This window comes from Idiotropiscis lumnitzeri, chromosome 12 (assembly GCF_059441095.1).
Source record: "Idiotropiscis lumnitzeri isolate Australia: NSW breed Sydney's pygmy pipehorse chromosome 12, RoL_Ilum_1.0, whole genome shotgun sequence".
In the NCBI taxonomy this organism is placed as follows: Eukaryota; Metazoa; Chordata; class Actinopteri; order Syngnathiformes; family Syngnathidae; genus Idiotropiscis; species Idiotropiscis lumnitzeri.
Window position 1 is genome coordinate 4545894 of NC_142402.1, and position 20211 is coordinate 4566104.

Genomic DNA, 20211 nt, shown 5'->3' on the forward strand with positions numbered 1-20211 from the left:
CCAGGATGCATCTCTGGCACTGCTTTATGTGTCTCACAATGTCCTTCTCCATCCCAGTCCAGAAGAACCGTTCACTAGCCAGAGAGAGTGTTCTCGAACAGCCCTGATGACCAGTCGCGTCATGAACACCATGCAAAACTTGACGTTTCAGAGATTCAGGGGTGACGAACTGAAATACCTTCCGGTTCATGTGGCGGTCCCTCCTCACTCTGTAAAGAGTCCCATCACGAACCTTCAACTTCTTCCAGTGCCTCAACAACACAAGCACACAGCGAGACTCGTCAGCTCTTTCGCGTGCATTGGGTCTCTTATGCCGCTGAACATAGAAGAGCACTCTGCTCAACGTAGCATCTTGCTGCTGCAGATTGCGTAACTGGCTGTAGGGGATGGCAACAGAAGGATCCTCTTCTGGCAACTGTAATGATGACGGGGTTGCGCCGGGTAGCCAGGAGACACCGCCAGTTTGCTGGGCATCCAAAACAGCAGACACCTCCTCAGCACCAATAGCACAGCCGGGCGACTGATAGGGAACTTGCCCTTGGGGAGCTTCTTCATCGGCAACACCCCCAGCAGTGTGGACAACCTGGCAGTTGGTGGTCAAACGGAAGGCATCCTGTACAGTGTCATTAACTCCTTTGACTTCTTCCAACAAGGACAGATAGGGTTCTTTCACCAGACGATGACTCACGCAAGACTGGACAAAGGGTTCACGGCTCAGGGCGTCAGCCACCGTGTTCTTGGGTCCTGGAACGTACTTCAAGTCAAAGTCATATGCTGCCAGCTTTGACACCCATCTCTGTTCGCAGGCATCCAGCCTGGGCTTCGTCAGAATATAGGTCAAGGAGTTGTTGTCAGACCACGCAGTGAAGTGTCTACCAGTGGGGGAACTTGTCACATATGGCCCACTTCAAAGCAAGAAATTCAAGCCTGTGCGCTGGGTAGTTCAACTGGGCTCGCGATAGTGTCTTGCTAGCAAAAGCCACCGGTCTTGCAACCTTCTCATCAGGTTTGAGCTGGAAAAGAACGGCTCCAATGCCATCAAATGAAGCATCGACTGCAAGGATGAAAGGCTTCCCAAAGTCAGGATGGGCCAATGTCACACTGTGTGACAAGTCGTGCTTCAAGGTCTCAAAGGCTTCCAGACACTTAGCAGTCCAGTCTTGTGCTGTTAACTTCACATGACTCGAAGCGTTCAATGCCGATCTCGCCCCTCGTTTGGCTTTACGACCAGTTCTTTGGCCCGAAAGAAGTTTGAAAAGGGGTCTGGCCTTTATGGAACAATCTTCAATAAAATGTTGATAATACAACACCATGCCCAAAAAAGATCGGATCTTCTTCTGTGAGGGAGTGACGCCATCACTGTCCATCAAGTCGGACACCTGCACTTGGTTTATGGCCTCGACTTTCCCAGGGTCTGTCTGCACACCCGACTCGGAGATAGCATGGCAGAGAAACTTCACTGATCTCCGAAGAAAGTGGCACTTCTTTGGCGCGAGCCTAAGATTATGGTTCTTCAAGCGGGAGAAAACTAACTCCAACCGCTCAAGCGCTATCTGTTCTGTCGGACCAAAGACCATCAGGTCGTCAAGATAGCACAAGAGGCTAGTGAAATTCTCGTCCCCGAAGATGGAAAGCATCATCCGCATGAATGTGGCTGGACTGTTTGATAGACCTTGCGGCATCCGGTTGTATTCATGCAGGCCAAAGGGAGACGAAAAAGCCGTGTACTTCTTGTGATCCTCAAACAAGGGTACGTTGTAGAACCCTGATGTGAGGTCCATGGTGGAGAAGAAGACATTCCCCCCAAGTGCAGCAAGGGCATCAGCTTGATGAGGCAGCGGGTGTGCATCACGCAGTGTCCTCGCATTGAGACACCTGAAATCTGTGCAAATGCGCAAATCTCCATTCTTCTTCCACACAAGAACCAAGGGAGATGCATACTCACTGATAGACTTTCGAATTATTCCCTTCTCTTCCATCTCATTGAGAGCGATCCTCAGTTTCTCGTACTGACTCGGCGGCACTCTCCGATAAGGTAGGCGGAATGGTCTCTCATCCACTAGGTGTATTTTGTGCACAAAGTCAGATGCCTCCCCACAGTCCATCCTGTTTCGTGAAAAGATAGATTCATGTCTTTCAATGATTTGGAAAAGTCGGTCCCTCCACATGTCAGACACAGCACACTCATCCAGATCCAGATCGTGCAGTCCGAGCTTGTCCAATGCGAGCCTAATTTCTTCCTTGGACTTTGGCTTTGCAGCCTTAGTGACAGACTGAGAGAGAACTTGGATGTTATCAGGCTGAGACAGATCTTCAACAGCGATGCAAGGAAACACATCTGCCAGTTTTGAGTTCCTCTTCAACATCACTTGTTCACTGGAGGGGTTGATGACTTTCACTGGAAGCCATCGATCACCCCACAACGAAGCAATAACTCTGCCAACCAAAATCTTCCTTGATCTGCACCTTGATCGAGTTGGTCCAATCATGACTGTGCTGCCGATCGACATCGGTGCGGAGGCAGGAAGCTTAGCCCAAACAAGGTGTTCACTATTCGGTTGCAGCATCACACATTGACGTAACTTCAGAGTGCCAACTTTGTCAGGCACATTCATACCGCTCCATTTCTCTGTGTTGGAAAGGAGCGAGAAGAAGTGGTGGGAGTCCTCATCAATGGCACTACTGGGCTCAGATATGAGTCGCCAGTAGCTGTCAGTCCTCCTCATCAGCTGAAGAATCTTCTTGATGGCATTACTACCCAGAATTATGTCATCCGTTTGTCCAGGCACCACAAACAGAGGAACAGCCAACTTGCAATCATACACTTCCATTTCCACCTCACATACTGCCGAAGGTGTCACCTGAAGACCTCCACATCCAATAATGACGACATCATCCGCAGAGTAACGTTTCATCTCCAGGTGGAACTCCAACAACCGTGCCACAGCAGACTCACTTATTGTGCATCCAGTAGAGCCGCTGTCAATCATTGCTGTCAGGGAAACACCTGCTATTGTGGCAGTGGTATAGAACAAACTGTCTGACCTCTGGACCTTGTGTGTGCCTTGAAAGATGATAGTTTTGCCTGGGGGGACACTGGAAGCGAGTGACTCCAACACTGACTCAAAATCATCTGTAGCGCTACTGGGAGGGTCGCCAACTTGATCCACATCGTACTCCCTTGGATGCAGACCCATTAGTTTCCCGACTGCGGTGACTGAGCCTGTGTGGGGCAGTTGCGTCTGGATTCATCGGGTGAGTAGCACAAAAAGCAGAGCCTGTTTTCACAGCAGTGAACGAGCGCGGAGTGTTCAGGACTGGCACAGACAGCACATGGAAGATTGTTCAGACCTTCAATCCTCTGGAGCCTTGACTTGCGCTGACCGGCGGCAGAAGTTGATGGAGCAGCTCTCTCCAGCAAAATCTTCTCCAACATGGAAATGACACGCTCGAGTAGGGCTGGGCGATATGACCTAAAATCAATATCGCGATAAATTAGGCAGTTTTACCTCGATAATGATAAATGCGCGATAAATTCCCCCTGAGGACCAAAATCAAAATAAATGCAGGAAATGCATATTGACTGCTTTTTTTATTGACCAACTGGTACGCATTACTTTCAATGAAAAATAGAAGTACAAAAATCATTTGAATAAACATTCAAACTAGCTTGCTTTGCGTGACTTGAACAATGTCACAAAGAACAGGAGAAAAAGGGTACCTCTCACAAAATCTTTTTATGTAAATATATTGTGCCGAGATGCTGTAATTCCATTTGCAAAGGCCTAGATTTGTGTAAAGGTATCGTGTAAACAATGTAAAGGTATCGTGTAAACAATCTAAATAATGCCATGTGCAAAGGCGCTAGTCGCCTGTAAACAAAATGCTAAATAGAATGGGAAAAAAATGTCAATGGAATGCCAATGCCAAATAAACGCATGTGCTTCATCAGGAAAATGTGCCGTCTCGATTACCCTGGTGCGCAATCGCCACTTGCCGTCTATGTAATGCACATTCAGGCGCAAACAGGGATCCCATGTTGCGACTTGACCACAAGTCGGATGTGGATGCAAAATGCTTGACATGTCTCCGCTCCCGTCCCGATGTTGTCCATATCGGAAGTGCTGTTTGCGGCAAATATTTTCGTACCTCTTGTCGGCTACTTTCATGAGGCGTTTGAATCCTGTCCGCTCCATTGTAACAAGAGGAGCTCTATCTTTAGCTATGTGCTCGGCTATCGCGTCCACCTCTGAGACGTTCTCTCGTATGGTGTCGCCTCCGTTATGGGCTGTTGTCACTTGTCCAAACTTGCTCCTCACTTTGAACTTTTAGCACAAGCTCCAAGTCAACAGCATGGTTGTGTTGTGGGTGGTGAAAAAGAAAAGGTTGGACGCGCTGTTTCTGTTGCTTACGACGCACTTTGTAGTTCATGTTTTTTTGCTTAAACATCGTCTTTATGGAACCCAAAACATTTCCAAACGACAGATGTCCACTTTATTTTCGGGACAAGCGCGACAGGAACAATTTCAACTAACGTTACTTCGTCCGCAGCCGTGTCAGCCGCTTCAGGATTTGAATCGCCAGCTACGAACGCGTCTTGTTTACATTCTTGTTCAGAAGGGAGGAGTCACGTGACTACACGCGCTGGAGCCGTCTTAAAGGGGCATGAGCATCGCCGCAGACAGAAAAGACTTCTTTTTCTTTTTTTTTTTTTAGACACCGAATTTACCGACATGGGCAAAATGATGTCGGTCATTCTAATAAATTTCGGTAACGGTAAATTTTCGGTTTATCGCCCAGCCCTACGCTCGAGGGCAGTCAAGTCTGTCGTCCTGCCTGAGTGAGTTACCTGACTGTCAGTATGGCTTGTGGCAGCTGAAAGCATCTCCACTTTGTTTACATAAACATGTTCAGTGGGGTTCCTCAACGCCGCAGGAGGAGGAGCAGCTGTTGGACTCATCTCCGTTTGGTACTCATCCAATATAGCCTGGACTTCAACTGCTGACCACTTGTCGATTGTTTTCGATCTAAATGTCATGGAAAGTTCTTTACAAGGGCAATTCTTGATAAACATTCGTGTTACTTCAAGTGAAGAGCAGTCCAAGTCTTTGCCCTGTTCTCTGAGGCGGTTAGTGGCAATGTCAGCTGCATGATTGAGCCGCAACCAATAGTCGTAAGCATCCTCATCACTCTTTGGCAGTGTAGTGTAAAGGTCTGCTAGGGGAAGCGGTGAACAAGGGACAGCAGCAAAATGTTTACGAAGAACGCCATAGATGGCATTTGGGTCCTGAGTCACATCAACTGCACTGTTTCTCGCGCTAACTTTTACAACATCCCTCGCTCTACCTCTGAGATGAATGAGTATTTCCTCTGCCTGATGTTCTGCAGCGACATTTGCTCTCCTTAGGTATGTCCTCATTAGGTCTTCCCACTCATGCACATTCACTGTGTCTGTGTCATCCCCCTTGAAGGTTGGAGGTTCCCTCACCTTCCTGTGTGGCACTAGCAAAACTTGTGATGAATCTAGTCTCTGTGTGGATGTGTCAATGGGCATGTCATGTGCAAATGAGGCCGTAGGTGTAGAAACATTCTGTGCTGGACGTAGACGTGCCATAATACTATCTGCCAGCTGTTGGCCCACATGCTTTATAATGTCACTCATCTGACCAACTACATCAGGTGACTGTGGAATGGGATCTGATGTGGGTGTCATAGAAGCCTGCGTGCTCATTGTGGGTACCCTGCAGTAGTTCTGGGAAGGAACTCTGTCCCCACTAACTAAAGTGGCCTCAGCTAGATCCTGTACATCCCCCCCTGCATGAACTACCTCACTCTGAACGGGACTGCTAAACTGTAACACTGTCGGGATCCCTCTACCTCTACCAATACACTTATTGAAAGGCGTACTGAACGTTCCTCTGAGAGAGCTCATCTTGAGATCTCACAGAAAAATAACAGAGAACGAAAAAAAAATTCACAGCAGAAATGTATATCGACCACTTTCCGGCTAGGAAAAACTGACAAACTGCAGTTTGTGAGCTGATACACTGTCCACCTAGTGATGCGATGGGGAATCCATACAGCGTCGCGGTCCCGGTCCGACGTGAAGAATCAATTTGGGATAGACGGGTCACGGCACCAATGTGACGGGCCACTCCTTTTGTGGCGATTTGCAGCACCACGTCGCTGTCGCTCCGATACACCACGGACACTCAGGTGGATTTTGGGATAGTTTCTTTAATTTAATTCTGCAACACAATGTGGCAAGAGCAAGAGTGAAGTCGCAACCAGCTCGAGATAATCACTCTGCAATCCTCGTAGCTCTAACTGACTGATAGCATAAACAAATTAAATCTGACTCTATAAAATTAAATAAAGTCCTTATTACAAGTGTGATCGTATAGTGTTTTAACTAGAATACAATTACAACCAACTTTCCTGGGAATACAATTCTATGACTATTTACAGTAAGAAAAGGAAAAAGAAGATATTCGCTCTCATTTACAGAGTGACCCTGAATGCATCACACCATAGAAGACACGTAGCAGAACGTGATACGTCACATCGCCAATGGCGGCAGCGCTTAACTGCAGGCTCGCGCAATTACATTCAAATAAATGAAAAACACGCCAATAAAAACAAGATACAATAAAACAGAAAAGAGAATCACATTACCTGCAACACAATGTGGCAAGAGCAAGAGTGGAGTCGCAACCAGCTCGAGATAATCTGCACAACACACGAGTTTATAAATCAATTTAACAGAAGTCGACAAAACGTTACTTTTATAACAGTACAGGAATCGATGTGGGCTCATGACAATCAACTGAACTACTTGAGTGCACCACAGCAACATAAACGAACCAAATCATAATAATAATGTGCATTTGTTGGACGAGCAACGAGATGCGACTTACCACTCTGCAATCCTCGTAGCTCTAACTGACGCCATGCGGGATGCAGATGCCACATTGTGTGCCGTTGCGTCACTTCCGCCATAATTTAACATCGTATATATTTTACACCGTTACATGAGCATCATCCATGTTTCATGGCAGTTCCAATTTTGTCTCATCTGTTGATAGTACATTCGCCCAGAAGATTTGTGGCTTGTCAACAAGCAGTTTGGCAAATTTCAGTCTTGGTTTTATGACTTATTTTCAACAGTGATGTCCTCCTTGGTCATCTCCTTTGGAGTCAATGTTGTACTCTGACACCGACATCTCTTGTTCTGGGGTATTTTCATATTGTTTTTTCTCCTGCGGCTCTCATTTTCATGAGTTAAAAAAACAAAAAACAAAACATCTATCCGATCCGCTTCACAAGGGTCGCGGGGGCGCTGAAGCCTATCTCAGCCGTCTTTGGGCAGTAGGCGGGGAACACCCTGGGACCACAGTGGGTTTTAATTAAATTAACAGAGAGGTAACCAATATTTTGTGTGTGTTTCTGGCAAGAAAATGCGTTAGTGACAGACTGAAGTTGATGAGACAATCTGCGCAGAGAACCGTGTAGCTGCAGGCCTTTTCCCTGTTAAGCCCAGAGGAGAATATGGCCCTAGCTTAACACAAAACCAAAATCAGAATGTCCCACAAACGATCAGTAACTGCAGCAAAGGATTGGAAATGCTTATTTAAGAAGGAAATGCCACCCCTGATGACATCCATTGTTCCAGACGTCATGCAGTGATTGACTAGAAAATGATCTGAGTAAACATCCATCCTTTCAGCAAGCCGTTTCTCCTCACGAGGTTCGTGGGTGTGCTGGAGCCTATCCCAGCAGTCTTTGGGCAGTAAACAGGGTTCACCCTGAACTGGTTGCCTGCCAATCGCGGGGCACACAAAGACAAACAACCATCGAGCTCACGCTCACACCTCGGTATGATTTAGAGTGTCCAATCAACCTGCCATGCATGTGTTTGGAATGTGGGACGAAACCGGAGTACCTGCAAAAAACCCACACAGGCACAGGGAGAACATGCAAACTCCACACAGGAAGGCTGGAGCCGGAATCGAACGCTAATCCTCTGTACTATGAAGCTGACGTGCTAACTTGTCACCCACCGTGTCGCTCTGAGTAAACACAGGTTTCCATTTCTAATTTTTAACACATGTTCGTTCATCCAGTTTTGTTTGAGGCTTTGAATACAAAATGAATGAATATGAATGTATGTATTTCCTAAATGATTGCAACATTTTTGTTAAACCAATCGAATAAAATATGAAAGTAAACAAATCTTTTTGGCCTAATTTAACATTCATTGTGGTTGGCGCAGACGTAAACTTGGACCTTTCTGAAGCACACAGAACTAGTCAATGTTTCCACAGACTAATACAAATTACAATTGAACAATAGTGTGTCTATACAGCAGCATATGAATATGCCATGACAATCAAAAAAAAAAAAATATGGTTTTCTCCAAGAGCTGGAACACTTAATTGTCCGAATATGTAATAATCTTGCATCCAAGAACGCTCTGGGAATAAAATGATGCAGTGTAGTATTGTACACTTTTTTTTTTTTTTTTGAAGAACAAACATTAGATAAACATAACAGGCGTTTGGTGTCTAAACACACACGGAAGCATCTGATCTGTGGCAAAACGGAACATTTTGAGCATTACCATCTCAAATAAGGCTGAAAAAACACATATGGAACCCATTATCAGGGATAGCCGTCAACACATAACTCACTCAAACAAGTTCAGTCAAGAGAACAGTGGGAAATAGTTAAGATGCGTTTTTTTTATGACCTGGTACGACAAAACAGTTTTGAAATAATTTATTCAGTTATACAAATAGAAAACACCACTTCTTCCATCAATCACAAAATAGGTAGGCCTTAGTGGGTTTATCAAATCCCCCTGATTGGTTCATGTTTACACAGACTGCACTATACAAAAACTGTCTGACTTACAATTGGCTCTGTTGTTTTCATCTACAGGAGTATTTCCACTGCTACTTTCAACATGGCATGTTTGATCTATGCCCTTAGTTATGTAAGAAAAGTGATTATTAATAAATAAATGGATTTGTCAACCTTTCCATGACCTATTAATCTTCCATATGCGTCAAACAACTCACATTCCACAGTTTGACAACTGACAATATATTTGACAGAATTAAATTCAAGTCTGAATTATTACAATAGGTTTCTTCCATCCTCAAAAGCAAATGACATAATTCAGACAAACATTCAGGGATGTGTTAAGAGTTGAAGTTGAAACTTGAATGTCATTTTGTCCTGTGCTTTCGCAATGAAGGGGGGAGAAAGACGCTACAGGTAGCATTTGGCTGGAAGTGAACCAACAGAGGAGCAGATTAGTAATAAGAAAATAAATGTTTAAAAGTATGGATCTGAGATGCATTTGTGTAGCCGATATAACTGGAACAGAAATCAAATCCAAAAATATTTCTTTCCCCTATAAAATGGCAGCCTTCCATACTTTTGAACAGGTGTCCTAGTATAAAGTCCCTCGTCGTCCAAAATCCAGAGCTCATTAAAATATTGATTTACATCAGATCTCCTAAGGGGTCGGGCGTTCGGTGTTCAGTCGGCAGTTGGCCTATACCTTCCGTCAGACTGATCACCATACATGCAGCTCAAGGTATGATGGTGGTCTTCATCACGCGAAGATCTGGGTCTTCACACAAGCTCAAGAACCTGTGCAAAGATAAAAGACACTGTATGTCAGAAGCAGTGTTGGAGGTAATATGTTACAAATGTAACAAAAGCAGCAGTGTTATACATTATAAAAGCAACTAACTAACAAATGACATGTTAATCATTATATTATTGTAATATTATTACAGTAACTGAGTCCAGTAAAACATTACAATATCGGGGCCACCAGACAAAGCAGACGAGCTGAGCTTCTCACTTGTCAAAGAAGGGCAGGCGTCGTATTTAAATATGTATTATAAAGAATCTCTTTTCAGACCACATTTATTAGTTTCATACTGCAGTCAAAATTCAAACAATAAAGCCATATGAGGAGAATGAAATTTAATTAATTTGAGTACATTGATAATTCTATTTATGGTGTAAAGCCTGGGAATCTGCATTTATTGGCCCAAATTTTAGATCCAATACTTATATTAAAATATATATTCTTTATTGCTGCAAATGTGAATATTTCCCACCATAGAATAATGAAAATGATTTAAAAGCTTTTTGACTTGGGGTTGACTTATGTTGGCAGCATATTCTAATTGTGTGCAGCATATACAGCAAAATGCCGCTTCACCATGTTTGCTTTGAAACCTGGGCTCCACTAATAGACCCAAGTCTGCAGATCTCAGAGCTCAAGTGAATCTATATTCAATTAGCATTTCCTTAATGTATTCAGGACCCAATCAATTAATTCAATTTATAGACCAGTAGCAGAATTTTAAAATTGATTCGACAGCAGATTGGGAGCCAGTGTAAGGTTTAGGCTTTAGGACTGCAGTAATATGTTCTGATCTTTTGCTGTGGTCAGAACCTGAGCTGCAGCGTTTGACGTTCTTTTGAGCAATTCTTCAGTCTGGTTCGTTTAGGATGCTATTAGTATGTAAATTGCCTTGAGATAACTGAGATCTGTTGTGAATCGGTGCCATAAAAGAAATACAGTGAACCCTCGGTTATCGCGGTTAATGGGGACCGAGACCACCCGCGAAAACTGAAAATCCGCGAAGTAGCGGCGCACCTTCAAAAATGCTTAAAAAAAAAAAAAAAAAAAAAGTGCAAAGTAGCGGCGCACCTTCAAAAATGCTTAAAAAAATAAATAAATAAATAAATATATATATATATACGGTAGAGAGAGAGAGAGTGAAATTCATGCTATAACAAAAGAACAAAACAAATTATTATTAAAACTTATTTTTTTATTCCCCAGCCATTATTTTTGTATTTATTCAATTACTTCTTTTTGTATTTATTTAATTACTTCGACTTTTATCTGCTGGTACGCCGTCCGGTGTGACCTGTGAAATGAAAGGTGGCATTCTTCATTTATTTATTTATTCATTCATAACTGACAGCCTCGCGCTCCGCTCATGCCCGGGCGGAAGTTGTTCCTCTTCGGCTTAACTGCCACGCACGCCGGCCGGCCTCCTCCGGAGCTCTCGCACGGTCCCGAGCGAAGCGAAATGTCGCCGCGCTAATGCCCGGGCGGAAGTTGTTCCTCTACGGCTTAACTGCCACGCACGCCGGCCTCCTCCGGAGCTCTGGTACGGTCCGAACCGCGCGAAACGTCGCCCCAAATCGTGCCCGGGGGAACGTGCTCTTCTTCGTCCACTCTCTTCTTCGGCGCACGCCGGCCGTCTAACCGCTCCAGCGCCCCCTCGTGCCGCTCGGCGAAACTACAATGCCCCCGAATATTTTTTAGACCCGCGAAGCACTGAAGCCGCGAAAGGTGAAGCGCGAAGTAGCGAGGGTTCACTGTATCTCATTCACGGACCAACTGGGTGTACTAAATCTAAACAAAAATACATCACTAAATTTAAATTTAATATTTCACATTTTTACTCATCCTTAAATGTCTGTACTAGTAGGGAACCCGTCTATCCAACACTGCCACATTCTTCTACACAACTGACATAAGAATACCTAAAGAATTGGACATGCATAGTTCTCATAATTTGAAAGACTTTTGACTGGGACTGACTAAAATTAAACATTTGAAAGCACAATTAATAGCCTTGACTGAAGAAAAAAAATAAAAGCTGCATACTGATGCAACTTTGTATATTACAAGATAGATGAAAATAGATGTCCACAAACCTTGATTGTTCCTTGACTGTTTGCAGCGATCAACACATTCGACTCCTGAAAAAAAAAGACTATTTTTAAAACGGGACTACAGGATGCCCCAGAGGAAATTGGGTTTTCAGAGCAACCCCATTAGCATACCATTTCTAATATAATGTCAAAGCACGTGATGATTGCAAAGTCACAACTCACTCCGTCAGGTAAGGCCCTCCAACAGACAGCACTGACAAACTCATTGATGTCATCTTCCTTCTTCTCTTTATCCAGCACACTTTTGACTGTGTCAAACTTGAATGTTAAAAGTGTCTTGGAAAGTCCTTTGTAGTACAGGTACAAGGAATTGTTCTCACTGCCTGAACACATAAACATAAACATTGTTTTGTATTGCAGCAGTGTCCCTGCTTAGCTGAGTCATTCAAGGAAATGCAGCAGAATAACTTGAGTCGGCATGATCAATTGTCTTTACACATTACAGGCTAGAACCAGGATATTTACCACAGGCAATGTAGTCGCCATTTGAGGCCAGGCCAACAAAGTTCTTCTCATTGATGTGACCCTTGAAGGAGCGTAGGCAATGAGGTTTGTTGACGTTCCACAGCTTCAGCTGACTGTCAGTTGACCTAAAATGTGAGTCAGAGAATGAGAATGCTGGGACGACGACGAACCAATTACATTTCGTCTTAAATATCCACTTTGGTGCAAAGTGGGGATTTCATTTTCCTTGTCGCCTCAACATTATCCTTTCAAAGGGGCCCAATAGTGCAGTGACCCACTAGGTTGTGTTGATGGTGCTGTGGTAAAAAAACAGTCTGAGTATAGCTGGAAGAACTCTACGAGACTGAAGTGGAACAGTCGCAAAATAAAAAAAAAAAATGCTTCAATATTCCAACCACAAGAGTTTGGTGACCATAAGAATGATTCTTCAGCTATGGCAAAGGCCTGCATTCTATGAGCACTACTGGTAAAACTTTCAAAGAGCGATCAGGAAAGGGGAAATGTAATGAAAATGACAACGGCTCAACTTGCTGCTAAGAGGCCATCATCATAATATTGTATATTGTATCATCATTGATACATATTTCATAAGTGTAAAGCGTTAACATTAAGTAACTGCTAAATGTTGAATGAAAAATACCCTGAACAGTAATTGAAACATTTTATAATGGCAAAAGTTGGGCCTGAGGAGCAGATTATTTAAAAAAATTCAAATAAAATCCTGTAATAGATTGTGTTCATCTTATGAGGGTTCACTATACTGGTCCTCTAAATAGGTGCTGTTAGCAGCACATCATTTGACACAAATTCAAAAACAAACCACAGCTATACAGACAAAGTAGACTTACGCTGATACGATTTCCTCTCCATTAACAAACTTAGCATAGGAAACAGCTTTTCGATGGCCTTTGAACACCATGATCGGCTGCTTAGTGTTGCGTAAGTCATAGTAATGGACACAGTGATCTGCAAGAAAACGGAAAATGGATATGCACCATATTTAGATAGTTGCTGCTTGTTAATGTCTACCATAACTGACAACATTTATATCAAAGACAGTTCCCAGAGTTCCAATTCCTTGTCATCATTTGCTGTTTTAGCAAATCATTCCCTTATTATTCCTAGTTGGGATGAATGAAGGCACCATGCACGTTGCGTCGCACAATACATGTTTTTTACCAGCACGTCTAGCAAGAAACATGGCACCGAATGCTAAAAAGTTTTTTTATAACAGAGCAACTTCCAATACTTCTTTTTCTTCTTCAACACCGCTTATCCTGTACAGGGTCGCGGGAGGGCGCTGGGGCCTATCTCAGATGACTTTGGCCAAAAGGGGGACTATGCCCTGAACTGCTCGCCAGCCAGTTGCACGGCAATTGCCAATACTTACAAAGCCAATATTTTGTCTAAAGGAGAAAACACTACCAATATGCAAAAGCATTTGCAGACACAGCATGTGATAACTTTAAATGCCGGTCGTGCTTTTGATTCAATCTGGAGTGCTCAACCAAGCAGCAGCGTCAGCCCAACTACAGGAACCACCTTCACGAGGTGTTGGGCCCAACAAAGAGTTCCTGGCAACAACGAGATACAATTGGCCCGAATTATCTCATTGCTCAACAACAACAACAACAGCAGCGACAATGTAACCAAGTCCTCTCTTGTCACTACTCCAGTTAACTAAATATGCGTTAGTGCCATTTCAACCTTATTGTAGAACCAGATGCATAGTGAGAAACGGAGTATGACTGGCTTGGAGGCTGGCAGTACAGGCAGAGAAGAGTGAGTTCTCATACCACAGTTGGTTTTGAGTTGATTGTACTAGTCAGGTCATGTTAATTTTAAAAATGTATCTTGTTTACAAATACAATTAAGTTACAAAACAAAGTGGATGCCAATCCACTTCTTTAGTCTCCTTTTCCCCCAAATACTGCTGATAACAGAATCAATACATAACTGAACAGAATCAAAATCGCAAAAATCTTAGCAATTCCCAGCACTAAAATAAGAGAGCAACAATGACCATTTGACATCAATTGTATTTCCACTCCTTTAGGCAGCAAACCAAACTCCTCTCGCCCATTAGTGTGTAGCACATGCAGTGGACACAGTGACTAACACAAACTACGTTAGCAAAAGTGCAAACTGTGTTTAATTTCTCAGACATGCAAATAAAAATTAAGAGTCTGAGTCTTTTTTGCCTCCAAATGAAATGTACTATCTTTTAAATAAATCTGAATTAAAAAGTGCAATCATTCACTGCGTCCTGTAAAGCTGATCGCGATAGCAGACCATAGCAGACAGTTGGACAGAGAAGTACTTTTAACGTGACCTATGATGACGATGAAGATTACCTGCACAGCCAAAGGCCAGATGATACCGGGACGTTGGGCTGAATTTCACGCAGCAGACATTAGCCTTGGCTTCAATGCTGGCCACAGAGTTGTCCAGATTGGTTGACCATAACTTCACTGACAATCAAAAGTACACAAAAAAAGCTTTCAGCAACGCGTATGGGTCAGGTGTGGCAAGTATTTTTACAGGGAGAATTAAAGGCAGTGACATTTTTATTCAGATGCTGAAAAATGATCACGTTGCAGAAGATGGATGGATGGATAGAACACAAATTAGAATCAAACATCTTAAATCAAATATGCAGATATGTTACATTAGAGGTCAACAGACCATTTAATACCTAGCGCTGAATCAAAAATGTTTTTCTTCAGTTACCTTTAGCGTCATCAGAGCCAGAGGCTAACAACTTCGGGTCCATCAGATTAAAGTCAACACTCCAGCACCGTTTCTCATGCTCCTGGAAACAAAACAAAAGGATCGAATAGAACATATAGTGATTCAGTAATAACGACAAGGGAAGTGACTGAGGTCAGCAAAACATCCTACTCTTAAACCTGAATCTAAGTACCTGGTACACTTTGGACCGATGACCGGTAAATCCATCCCATAATATGACTGTACCCTCGTAGTCGCTGCTAGCCAAGAGGTTCTTGTGATAGCTGCTCCAGCTGATACAGCTACAATGAACAAGGTTGGAATTACATTTGCTGCAATGAATGCATGAATATGGCCCAAATAATTTAAAGGACTTCACTTTAGGGAGGGGGGGGGTAATCACCTGATTTTAGAATTGCATGTCATTTCATTGACAGGGTAGTGGATGTCCACTGCATCTTGGATCACAGTACCATACTCAAACACCTTGATCTTCTTGGTCACACCGGCGATGGCAAAGTAGTCACAATCACGGTCAAATTCTATGCTGAAACACACAAAGATCAATTGACATATTAATACATAATCCTAAAGCTCAAAGCACTTGGAATTTACAACGTTGCCCAATCTACCCAATAAACCAAAGATTAACATAGCTATGTGTTACGAAACAGAATGGAACAGTGAGAAAACAAATGAAGGCAAATTAAGCAAACAAAAGCTTCAATCAGTAAATCCTAAGTGTCAGAATCATTCTGTATTTTTCCTTGTTTAAAACAAAGACATTCTTAGTATTATATACAACAATCTTTACTACATATTCTTTTCTGTCTGCCGTACAAAAAAAAATCCCCAACTACATGCCTTTCTACGAGCAGACAACTATGCCATAAATAAAAAAATGTCACTACAACCAAAATAAAAAACAGACGCTCTTTAGAATTTATTGTTCTTTTTCAATTTGTCTAGGGCTGTTTAACCACTACTGAATGTAATGTTGCCCAGCTGTTGTGGCTCTTACATTTCCTTTGTGGAGTGAGTGCACTGTGCAAGACAAGGTGGCCATCAGTAGCAGATGGTCAATAGAGGGCGCTAGAGCACCACACACCACAATACTTTTCTTGCAGATAAAACTCAAATATATAAATGATATAGTAAAACCAGTTTATTAATTATTTGATATAACGACAGCATATATATATATAACCGATCATCTTTGAAGCATCCACTTGAACCGGTAACATTTATGTATCAAATTCACAGACTGTGTTATGATTGCAGGAATGAAGGAAATCTTGGTATGATGACAATGACGTAATGTGAACAGTCATTTACTGTTGATGAACCATTCTGATGAGTTGACTTTGCTCACAGCGCCTAATAGTTGATGTTTGCATATTGTTACATCACAATTAAATAGATTATTATTTTACATACAATTGCCATGGATGAATGTTATTTTAGCTGCTTTATAGATTGAATCACTGTTCAGATGCTTAGAAGTGTCAAATATTATTGACAATAATCAATGTTTTTTTGTTTTTTTTACATATACTGTATTTTTGCCTTCCGCAGATGCAACTTTCACACAACACGCCACCATTGTGTGTAGCCGTCATGAGAACAAGTGAGACAGAAGCGGCGTGGGTATTTGAGAGAGAGGGAAAACCAAGACCACCTCCCAAGGAATGGAGGGAAGACAGTGCAGATATATCTGGGCAAAACAATGTCTTTATGGACCATGCCCATAATCCACACTAATCAAGTTTCTCCCATGACTTGACAGCTAGGCTGGTTCAAGATACAGTGCCACTTTCAAGCAACAGCAAAGGTTCACAGTTTTAAAAACAACAACACAATTTGTTTCCTTTGATAGGCATCAACAAATGCTTTATCATGTCAATGCTCACTGCATGGTCATTAAAAAAATGGTTGCAGGTTGAAGGTTAAGTGCTACAAGCATTGTTCATTAACTGCAAGTTAAGCAGGTCTATGATTGCAGAAAAAAAAACCTTGACTTCTCATACCTGGATACAATACTAGACCCATTATAGAGGTCGCTGGCATAGGACAGAGTGGCCAGGGGTCGCACAGAATTGTAGCGTGTGAACTTGGAGAGACACTCCATGAAGTCATCCAGCTGATTCAAGTTCCTCCCTTCCTCTGGAAAAAAAAGGAAAAGCAAAATATGAATTGTGTGATAACACACTTAAGATACCGTTGAAGAAGAGGAAGAGGAGTTTCAGAGTATTTTCTGTTGGGGAAAATGTCTAGCAGGCAGGAAATTAAAACGGTGACAGGTATCATATAGGCATTAACCAAAAGACCAATTTTTATATTGAGTGGATCTAAGATCACTCAGCATCATACAAATGCAGTTTAGACCTGTCTCCGTACATTTGCTTTTGTTCGAGACGCAATCATAATCAAAATAATCACAAACGGGGCTCCACTGTTTTATCCCAACTTTCGCCATGACACTGTTGTTTTATTTTTGCTTTATACCCGTGAGACCTCATTGTAACTGAGAATGCTGAGGTGTACGACTATCGTAAATCGTGCAAGCGGCATATTTAACATTTTAAATTATCACAAAGAAAGAAATGGAAGCAAAGACAAAAACAAAGGATACTTTCGTTTCAGTTTTGTGAACAGACAATGTGGTTTTATTTAGTTATAGTTTTTCCCAAAACATTTTTGTTTTTATTTTATTTTGTTCACGAAAATGTTTTTTTAATTTTAGTTTTCGTGATTTTGTGCATTTTTGTTTACGATAACCTTGCTGCTCACCTCTGAACTTGTACTCGTAAGAAGGAGCAGATAACTCTTACTTTGGCGTCCCTTCACTGGTTCCCTGTACATTTTAGAGTTCTTTTTAAGATACTATTACTAGTTTTCAAATATTTAAATGGTCTCGCCCCACCTTACTCTCTGAACTTCTTCACCCTTATGCACCTGCCCAGTGCCTCAGGTCTGAGAAACTATTAGAGGTACAGAGGACTAAACACTCAGACGGGATCGAGCCTTCACCGTTGCTGGTCCCTCTCTTTGGAATGACCGTCCGCTAAACGTTAGGCAAGCCCACTGGCTTTCCATCTTAGAAACTCATCTTGAAAATCATTTTTATTCATTGGCTTTTGACTCAGCATGAGACTTGGTTTCTGGTTTTACTGTTTTTGTGCTTTGTACTCTCGTCATTATTAAATTGTTCAATTGCTTGTTCTATGACTTACTTTTGCTCCACGTACAGCACTTTGCAAACAGCGGTGGTTGTCTTAAAGTGCTTTATAAATACAGTTGAGTTGAGTTGAGTTGAAAGAAAGTGTGTCTTAACCTTTCCTTACTTTAAAATAAATGACCAATCGCCTGAGAGCAACTCTTGAAAAATATTATCAAAAACAAACATGATCAAGCTCCTTCGGATAGACACATGGTGTTGAAGTAAAAGACTTGCCATATCCGGTGTTAACCAGCGTACAAGGTAAACAATAGCGTACATTCCAATGCGTTTTACTACCAGATATTTTCAACTATATTTTTTCCTCTTGATATTTGTGCTCAGATGCCGTGGGTTCGATTCCTGCTCTGGCCTTCCTGCGTGGAGTATGCATGTTCTCCCCGTGCTTGGGTGGGTTTCCTCAGGGTACTCCGGTTTCCTCCCACATTCCAAAAACATGCAAAGTAGGTTGAAGGGACACTCAAAATTGTCCCTAGGTTTGAGTGTGAGCGAGGATAGTTGTTGGTCTATGTGTGCCCTGCGATTGTCTGACAACCAGTTCAGGGTGTCCCCCGCCTAGTGCCCGAAGACAGCTGGGATAGGCTCCACCACCTGCGACGCTTGTGATGAGAAGCAGTACAGACAATGGATGGATGGATTTGTGCTTGATTTAATTTGATCCATAATCAATTGAAACGTTTTAAAAGTTATCTTTAATCAATGTAATTGTTTTTCTCATTTATGTAATTATCAATATTGACTGAAATGAAATATTTATATTGCAAAACATTTTCCAGTCATATCACCCAGCTCTATTTGCACAATGAGCAGAATATCAATTAAAGCTTTCATCAGTTAGACAATTACACCCGTTGAGTTATTGGGAAGCACGAAAGTGACAGTGACTTTTACCTGATATGCGTGACATTTTGTTAGAGAAGTAACACTGCTCAAGATCTTCAAAATGAGCAGTCAATCTTTTCCTCCTTGAGGCTAGCGTGCTGTTATACCACGTCTGCCTTTTCCCCTGCATTTAAGAAAGACTTTCGTCAGATCACAAAGCATGGAAAATAATAGACAGGATGCTACACAGTTTTACTATTAAACATCAATCATCTTGCTTACCTGGGTTGTTGCACCAAATTCAGGCGGCTGGTTATAGCTTGGCGGTTCAATTATGCTACTACAGCTAAAAAGAAAAAGTAGAGAGAGACACACACTGTTAATAAAAATAAAATATAATGTGCGCTGTAGCTTGCTCATACATGAAGATTTAAGATTCAATTTAAATGGCAACTTAAGAGCGTGAAACTTTTGGATTAAACTAAAAGGAACAAATAAAATACCCAGCAAGAAAACTATATGGCAATAAGTTCCACTACAAATGGATTGCAAAATTCCATACACTATTCTGTAATGCAGCCAAAATATGCCTCTTTGGCTAAAACCAAAATTTAAAAAATACATTTTTATACAGCAAGCAAGGATAAATTCTGGAGTTGTGTTTTGCCAGTTTTTTGGCCTTTTTCAACTCAAGAAGGTCAATTAGGACTGTGCAATTAATCAATGCACATGCACATTGTTTGTTTTATGAACATTGCTAGCACTAACGTTCGCAGGGAATGGGAAATCCTATTGACTGGAAAACAGAAAATTATTATTGAGAATGGGGAGTTATATTCCATAAATTTCGAATATTGACTCACAAATGTTGAAGGAACACACACATACACAGGTAATATAGCAATAGCCACAGGCATTTATTCTTCCTAATGTGCGACCCTCGTGAGGATAAGCGGTTTGTATAAAGGATGGATGGAACTTCCAAAAACAGATGCTGCCCATCGCAGCCATCTTGATTGACTGAGGCTGAAGCACTACCAGAATGTTTTGCAGCACTTGGGCTATGAATGGCATGAGAGACACACGTTTTGTGTTAATTGTATTTCTTGTAAAACCGCGACTGTACAAAGTCTGGTGACTGGTGACATATGTGTTACAAAGTTACATCAAACACTCAC

General features: G+C 42.1%; 2 protein-coding genes across 2 annotated transcripts in view; both read right to left on the bottom strand.

Annotated features, from left to right (window-relative positions):
- Window positions 1-3824: 3824 nt before the first annotated feature.
- LOC148325588 (uncharacterized) lies at window positions 3825-7437 on the bottom strand. Its single transcript, XM_088311488.1, has 3 exons — window positions 6918-7437; window positions 6676-6729; window positions 3825-6248 (listed from the first exon to the last, which is right to left on the bottom strand). The coding sequence occupies exon 3, from the start codon at window positions 5930-5932 to the stop codon at window positions 4790-4792; it is 1143 nt and encodes a 380-aa protein (XP_088167614.1). The 5' UTR covers window positions 5933-6248; window positions 6676-6729; window positions 6918-7437; the 3' UTR covers window positions 3825-4789.
- Window positions 7438-8763: 1326 nt separating this feature from the next.
- The window catches only part of cop1 (COP1 E3 ubiquitin ligase), a 21207-nt gene continuing 9759 nt past the window's right edge, over window positions 8764-20211 (bottom strand). The window contains exons 9-20 of the mRNA XM_088311790.1: window positions 19316-19379; window positions 19103-19217; window positions 17001-17136; window positions 15377-15520; window positions 15167-15275; window positions 14974-15055; window positions 14598-14714; window positions 13092-13209; window positions 12244-12368; window positions 11941-12101; window positions 11761-11805; window positions 8764-9660 (exon numbers count right to left, since the gene is read on the bottom strand). Coding sequence (XP_088167916.1) covers window positions 9643-9660; window positions 11761-11805; window positions 11941-12101; window positions 12244-12368; window positions 13092-13209; window positions 14598-14714; window positions 14974-15055; window positions 15167-15275; window positions 15377-15520; window positions 17001-17136; window positions 19103-19217; window positions 19316-19379 — 1234 coding nt within the window. The 3' untranslated portion in view covers window positions 8764-9642. The remainder of the gene's footprint in view (window positions 9661-11760; window positions 11806-11940; window positions 12102-12243; window positions 12369-13091; window positions 13210-14597; window positions 14715-14973; window positions 15056-15166; window positions 15276-15376; window positions 15521-17000; window positions 17137-19102; window positions 19218-19315; window positions 19380-20211) is intronic.